Source organism: Mus pahari, chromosome 13, assembly GCF_900095145.1.
Source record: "Mus pahari chromosome 13, PAHARI_EIJ_v1.1, whole genome shotgun sequence".
NCBI classification, from domain to species: domain Eukaryota; kingdom Metazoa; phylum Chordata; class Mammalia; order Rodentia; family Muridae; genus Mus; species Mus pahari.
Window position 1 is genome coordinate 29,386,236 of NC_034602.1, and position 7,760 is coordinate 29,393,995.

Genomic DNA, 7,760 nt, shown 5'->3' on the forward strand with positions numbered 1-7,760 from the left:
TGTCAGAGATTGGGTAAAGAGTATGGTCTATAGCAGTCACAAACCAGTCTTGCCTGCCTGGTATGTAGGCTAGGGGCTAAAGAGAGGAACCAAACTGGGAGACGAACCAGAGGAACGTGTATGTAACAGCCAGCTGTGCCCACCATGGGGAAAGCAAAGCAGTGGAGGGTGCTATCATGGCACCTACGTTAGGCTGTGGGCAGGCTGCTGGGTACAGCGACCATGAGAGTGGTAGCGATACCACACTGTAACAGTCCCAGGAACCACACTTAGGAGAACTGCGTAGCTCTTTCAAGGAGGGAAGCTTCATAAACACAAAGGAATGTTTGACTTTTGCTTTTGTTTTGTTTTATAGTACTAGAGATGTTCTAGGCTAGGTTCCTACCTTCAGGCCCTTTCCTTCCTTTCAAAAAAAAAAATCAAGAATGGATCCTGGTATGGGGGTATATGCCTGTAATCCTAGTACCAAGAATGGAGCCTGGTATGGGGGTACATGCCTGTAATCCTAGTACCAAGAATGGAGCCTGGTATGGGGGTACATGCCTGTAATCCTAGTACCAAGNAAGAATGGAGCCTGGTATGGGGGTACATGCCTGTAATCCTAGTACCAAGAATGGAGCCTGGTATGGGGGTACATGCCTGTAATCCTAGTACCAAGGGGGGCAGAAGCATAGAGGGTTGCTGCCAATAAGGCCAGCCTGGGCTAGTCTGGGCTATCCTGGGCTATGTACTGAGAACTAACCAGCCACAGCTACATAGCAAGAAGACCCTGCTCCAGAACAAAACAAGACCAGGAATAAGCCCTTGTATATTACTCTTCGGAGTCTGCTTCCCATCAGTGTGAACACACACGTCCTTCTGTTTGCAACCCCCTTGCCTACCGATTACCCTTCTTGGATGCTGATCAGGAAGGAATAATAGCATTCATAGGTGCCAGGGGCTAGGTGCACCCCAGATCCCTGGGCTATTTATCATCCAGTACTTGCTGGGAACAGGACAGAGTCGGGTCAGCTGGTAACGAAGGTCTCCATGTCATACTCCTTTCCACAAGGAGAGAACTTGGCTGGAGTGCAGTCAGCTGGACAGGGCTGTGACAGTGGGGAGAGGCTGGGGACACTGCCACACTGCTCCTGGCCAACATCCATCTTCCTGGAGTTCTTGGGGACATAGTCTTTCTCCCTGTCTTTGTCATCAGCCCTTGTGATGACAGCACTCTGGAGTTAAGGAGAGTTTGGCTTCTGTTTTTTTGTTTGTTTGTTTGTTTGTTTTCAACTGATCTAGTTTAGAGATATTAAGAAATTATTATTTTTTTTTTTTTGGAGACAAGGTCTCCCCATATACACCAGGCAGGCCTTGAACTCACAGAGATCTGCCTGCATCTGTCTCCTGAGCGCTGGGATTAAAGGCTGGAGGTAGAAATGCTTTTAGGAGGAATGGTTGCGTATTAACATGGCAGGCAGGTCAGAGGTCACAGTCTGGGTCCTCCGCCGTGCCTCAGAGAATTGGTGGCCCCCCCCCGCCCTCACAAACTGGTGACTCCACTCCCCCAGTTCTCTCTGACTCCCTGTAAGTCATGTCACTTCCGAAGAGCACAGATTTGCAGGCCTCCCCACAGATGGGTTGTTTGCTCTGTTACTGTCTCCATGCTAGTCAGTTTCTTGAGGGCTTGGGTGATCCTGTGAGCAGGGGCCTGAGGCTTTGCTGGGCTCTGGCTTCTGCTGAGATAATGCCCTCTGTCTGCCCAGCTCTAAAATTGACACGCAGCTCTCTGCCAGCCCAGAGGTAAGGGTGTCTCTAGGGGAACGGGGAACAATGGCCATTTTCAGTCCTTCAGAGCAGCTGCAGGGCTCTCAGCAGAGGAAGGGAGCTGGACTGGAGCCTGGGGGGGGACTGACCCTGCCAAGCTGAGCCCCTGCAGCTGCTGGGAGACAGCGCTACGCTGATGGGGCCAAAAGGGCAGAGCAGCTGAGCAGGCAGGAAAGAGTCCCTGGAATTACTGAGCTGAGCTTGGTGCACACCTGTGCACTGTGTCTGGTTACGCTAGATGGGGCGCTGTGGTTTCCTGGAGTGCTCTTGTAGGACTTTCGTGGGCTGGGAGCAGACCTGCAGAGGCAGCTGGGTGGCCCTAGGTGCCATCTTCGTCCCCTGAGAGGCCTTTGAGGGATGCATTAGCGTGGGTCTGGGCAGCTTGTTTGCAGCCCTCAGGGTAATGTACCCAAAAGACACACCAAGACTCCAAACCCGATGTGGTTTTTTTTCTGGCCTTCCATGGTCTGACAAAGTCCCAGGGCTCTTGTTATTCTATAAGCAAAGCTGTGAGACCTGGAAATGCACCCTCCCTCCAGCCCTCCTCCTGTCTGTCTACCCCTGCTCCGCCCCATACAGGTGCCTTACACTGGTCACACCATCCTGGGTGCAAGCACACAGGCCTCCTCTTGCTGTCCACCTGGGGGCTCAGACTGGTTCAAGCCTCATTGCATTGCTAGATTATGACACTGCTCTGTGGTGTCCCTGTCACTCAGCGCAGGGCCCAGAAGAGGCTGGCAGGGCCACTCATTGCTTTAGGGATTCAGCCTGCTTGTCTGGGACGTGGGGGTGAACTGGGCAGAGGCTGAGCGCCTGTGTTACCGCCGCTGTCTAGTCTTTATCTGCTGTGCTTTAAAGTCAAGGAAACACATTGGCACATCAGCCCTGTCCAGGCTTGGGCGAAAAATATAGACTCTGAGGTCTGGAGAGTTAACTTTAGAATTCAAAAGAGACCTTGTTTAATCTTGTCTTTCTTTCTTTCTTTCTTTCTTTCTTTCTTTCTTTCTTTCTTTCTTTCTTTCTTTCTTTCTTTCTTTCTTTCTTTCTTTCTTTCTTTCTTTCTTTCTTTCTTTCTTTCTTTTTTTTAAAGATTTATTTATTTATTATATGTAAGTACACTGTAGCTGTCTTCAGACACTCCAGAAGAGGGAGTCAGATCTTGTTACAGATGGTTATGAGCCATCATGTGGTTGCTGGGATTTGAACTCCGGACCTTCGGAAGAGCAGTCAAGTGTTCTTACCCACTGAGCCATCTCACCAGCCCTAATCTTGCCTTTCTTTCTGTAGAATTTGGAGTGGAAATGATCTCAAAATATTAAACTGAAATTACTCAGTTTTTAAGATATATTAGCACATTACTATAAGTGGGATTGTATAAAAAAAATATATATATATATATAGATATATAATATTATATATATATTACAATCCCACTATATATATGTATATAATTCCATGTTTATATATGTGTGTGTGTGTATATATATATACACACATATATATGAAAAATCAAAGAACAAATCCCTCATCCAATTGTTCCCCGAAGCCTCCAAGCCTGTCCAGGTCCAGGTCTTAAGGTCCTGACTGCACTCTGGCGCCCCCTGGTGGCAGATGTCTGCTTCAGCTGGAAGACCTGGCAGATCCCCTTAACAAGGCACTGTTGGTACAAGACTGGGACCCACCCTTTGACTTGATCCCTGCCTGGCCTTATTCACCTCTGTGTTCCCTCCCCAAGGAAATGAAAACTTGGGAACCACTTCTTGAGAAAGTGAGGTGCCATGGAGGCCTGTTGACAAACACAGCCGTGAACATGTCTGAGTTTCCTGCTTCTCTCTCTCTCTCTCTCTCTCTCCCCTCTCTCTCTCTCTGAAACTTAAATCCCAAGAATGTATTAAAATATGGTAATGTCCCATGAAGTCATGCTCTAAATTAAGGGAGGACCTGTCTCATGCAATCATTCTTCTGTGGCTGAAATGTTGGGAAAGCAGCAACATCTGGTGGCTGTGGGCAGATCCATCTGGAGCGAGGAGCAGGAGCCGGTGCTGCTGTCAGTTCTGCCCAGGCTGGTGTTCTTCCCAGGCTGGTGTCTGGTGAGACTGTCTGCTCGAGGCTCTCTACAGTGCGGTGAATGGAGGGTCTTGTGCCACTAGATCTCTAATCCTTGTTTAGGCCCAGCCACAGACAACTCAGCAGACCCACACAGGATGCATCTTTTCCCTGTCTGGCAGCTCCATGAAGCCCACATGCCCTAGAGTTCAGAGCTTTTTTTGTTTTTAAAGGCAGGCCAGGGTCTTCATGTGTCATGCAGATTCATCTTGAACTCATGTCCTTCATCTAGCTTCCCGAGTGCTGACGTCATGTGCTACCACACTGGTTAGGTTTCTTGTTTCTGGTTTTTGTTGTTGTTGAGACAGGGTCTTATCATATAGCTCAGGTTGCCTTGAACTCACGATCTCTCCCACCCTCCCTGTTGAATGCTGGGATCACAGACATGTGCCTCCACTCCCTGTCCAGAGTGGCTCTGTAACAATGGTTAAACAGTCCATGCACGTGTGATCCGTGTCTACAGAATATATCAAGTTACTTGAGGCCTTCCTGCCATCTTGTTTGTAGGCTCTGTTGATACAGGTGACGTCTACTCAGAGAGGTCCAGTGCCTGGCTCTTAGCGTGATTGATTGCTGTAGATAGCATTCAGAATAGTTCTAGTAAGATGTTCATCTGACTGCATTTTAAAACTGGGCTTTCCTTCTTTCTTTTAAAACAGTAATAAATCAGAATGGTTCCATCTATACATTAAAAGCCTTTAAAAAGGATAATATTTAACTGTGATTTCTCAAGTGAAGCCTGCAGCTGTACTGGGAACAATCCCCTTTATCTGTCTTTGATTTTATGTAGGCATCAGGTCTGGCTGTGACCTCTGGTAGGGCACCCCACATCTGAAGGTGCCTTCCTTCTCCTTCCTAGATGGTCCTTGTAGAAAAATGTTTAGAAGCTGCCTGAGCACAAGAGTCCCCTGTTCTGGATCTCTCAGGCTTCTGTCTTGGTGTCTGTGACATCAGAGATTGTTTGCCTCGTGAGGCAAATGTCAGTCTTTATTCGGCAAGAGATGCACATTAGTGTGTGGACTCGGGAGGCCCCCAGCCAGAGGAGGACTCACATTTTGCATATGTGGGTAGTCATTGGGAAATATCTTGAGGAAATATTCATCAGAGATGTGCAAACCTTCATCTGAGCACTGAGCATGTAAGTATGTATGTGTGCAAGAACTGGAAGAGGCTGAGCAACACCCAGCCTTTTCCACTATCCTCCTTGTCACCCGCTGGTCACCCCCGTCCTGTCTAATCTTTTCTTCATCTCTGAGAGGTGGTGTGTGCACAGTGGGACAGTTGGAGACCATAGTAGGACAACTGACACAGATGCCATAGTCACCATAGAACTTCCAATTTATGCCTCAAAAAAAATGTCTAGAAATTTGTGCTTCATGTTTATGTTAGCCTCAAAGTTTCCTGTGCTTGAGAATTTTTCTCTTTTAGGGGATAATTCTCCCTGTAATTCTGTCACATGTCGTGTCACACCATAAGTATCATGCCAGTGATACACCAGAGATACAGTATCATGCCAGAAATGCCAGAAACAGCACCACACAGACCCAGAATTCAGGCGGTCAGCTTCTATCTGGGTTAGTCTCTCCAGGAGATGAAGCCCAGCAGGGATGGGACATAGAGACCAGGAGGAGGCCTCGGGCTGTGGGTGGGGAGCTCATACCAGCCACATTTCGTCACTTGCTGGAACATATCCAGTGCTGGGGAGTTTACCACTCCCCAGGCCTCCCACTTCCTGGAGTTTTCATCTTCTGATACTTTTATTTCTGTCTCCTATGCTCTGCTTACAGCATTTGCAGCTGGGGCGTCTTGCATGTGATTTTTCTTCCATTATGTGCAGGCAGCTGTCAGCCCCTCCTAGCCACCTCATGTCCACTGTCACTGTCTCAAGGCAGTTTCCAGGTTCCTGTGTAGACACCAAGGAGCTGAAACTGGTCCTTACACCATGAAATGGGTTCTATCCCAGGAAGAGCCTCTAGGTCCTGTTGAAAGCTAGCTGTGTAATGACTTTTCTCTCTTTGTGAGCATTTAAAACCCGGGTGTGAGCGTGTGTTTCATGCATTCTGTAAAAGACCACAGACAAGGGATGTGGCTTCCTCAGCAGTCTGAGCTGTGGCATCCTCTCCTTGCAGGCTACCTGAATGTGCTCTCTAACAGCCGCTGGCGGGAGCGCTGGTGCAGAGTGAAGGACAGCAAGCTTATTCTCCACAAGGACAGGGCTGACCTGAAGACCCACATCGTCTCCATCCCCCTCCGTGGCTGCGAGGTGATCCCGGGCCTAGATTCTAAGCACCCGTTGACCTTCCGGCTGCTTCGAAACGGACAGGAGGTGGCTGTCCTAGAGGTATGGGATTCCCTGGGGGCTGCTATCCAGAGTGATGTACACAGCTTCTGTCACCACCATGACTAGGTCCTCCGCAGAAGACCCTAGCTCCTGGTAGGGACTGATTTTGATCCAGCCTTTTCCCTTCCTTGGCTAATTCTATTTTGTGTTGTCTTCAGGGTTTCTCTTTTGGAGAGTCAGGGACGATACAGGCTTCCAAGAGCATCATGCATGACAACGACAACTTTGTTTGCCACAACTAAATGCCTAGCTCCAAATAACGGGCCACTTTTTCTTTTCTTTTTTAAAGATTTATTTTATTATATGTAAGTACACTGCAGCTGTCTTCAGACACTTTTTCTTCTCACTCTGGCCCTGCTTGCCCCCTTATAGCTGTCTTCTGACACCCCAGAAGAGGGCATCAGATCTCATTATGGATGTTTGTGAGCCATCATGTGGTTGCTGGGATTTGAACTCACCACCTTCGCAAGAGGAGTCGGCGCTCTTAACCGCTGAGCCATCTCTCCAGCCCGGGTCACTTTTTCAAAGTGCCCAGGCAGGCAAAACTTGTGGTGTGTGTGTGGGGGGGAAATCTCCATTAAAGTATTTCTTCTAAGCACAGCTACTCAGGTACATGGGGACTGTTTCCTATACTTGTCCATTAGAAAGCTCTCTACATGTTAGGTTCCCTGACACCCTGTGGTAGGGTCTGTGAGCAGCAAGCCCATGGCTACTTATGTCCTTTATCGTCTGCTCGGCTGCTTTGTAGGATAGTTCACCAGTCTCCCATCTTGTTCTTTTCTACTTGACAGTAATCCAGACTTATTTTTTTTTCCTTTTTTCCCCTTTATCCTTATTATGATTAAGATACACACACACACACATTATACATTCACAGACGTAAGAATTGTGTTTTCCGGGGTTCATATCAGTGTGTTCCTGCCACGAGGTCAGCAGAGTGAGGCTGTGTTGGACTTGGATCAGCGGCTGACATACATGCCGTCCACCAGACGCAGAGCCCAATCTTAAATGGCTGTGGTGTGGGTATGGGGCTCTGAGCAGGGCCAAGGTGTCCAGGCACACAGTCAACACCTTGAATTTTAGCACGTGGGTATTTACTTCCAAAATTGTTTTCACAGTAGGTTTTTGTTTGGTTTATGTTTGGTTTGTCTAGGATCTTATGTTGTCCCTGTAGGACTCACTGGCCCAGATAGTCTCAGGGACCAGGAGGATGACTGCCACCCCCCCCCCCCCCGGTGGCTGCCACGCAACAGCACATCTCTCATCCCGTTCTGGGATGCTGTATCTACCCTAGCTCTCTCTCGCTGATCGGACGGCAAGCAGCCAAGTCTAATTTTTTCTCTCTCTCTCTTGGCCTGTTACCTGCCTACAAAAACACTTAACAAGGATGGCTTAAAATTTTAATAAGGAAACAATGAATTTATGAAATTCTTGGGCAAATGGATGTATTTGGAGGATATCATCCTTAGTGAGGTAACCCAATCACAAAAGAAGTCACTAGATATGT

The 7,760-nt window shown here is 48.1% G+C and overlaps 1 protein-coding gene across 2 annotated transcripts in view; it reads left to right on the plus strand.

The window, feature by feature from the left end:
• Afap1 (actin filament associated protein 1) overlaps window positions 1-7,760 on the plus strand; it is a 106,325-nt gene that overhangs the window by 72,358 nt on the left and 26,207 nt on the right. For both annotated transcript variants that reach the window (XM_021210879.1, XM_021210878.2), the window contains exon 10: window positions 6,042-6,253. In XM_021210879.1, coding sequence (XP_021066538.1) covers window positions 6,042-6,253 — 212 coding nt within the window. The remainder of the gene's footprint in view (window positions 1-6,041; window positions 6,254-7,760) is intronic.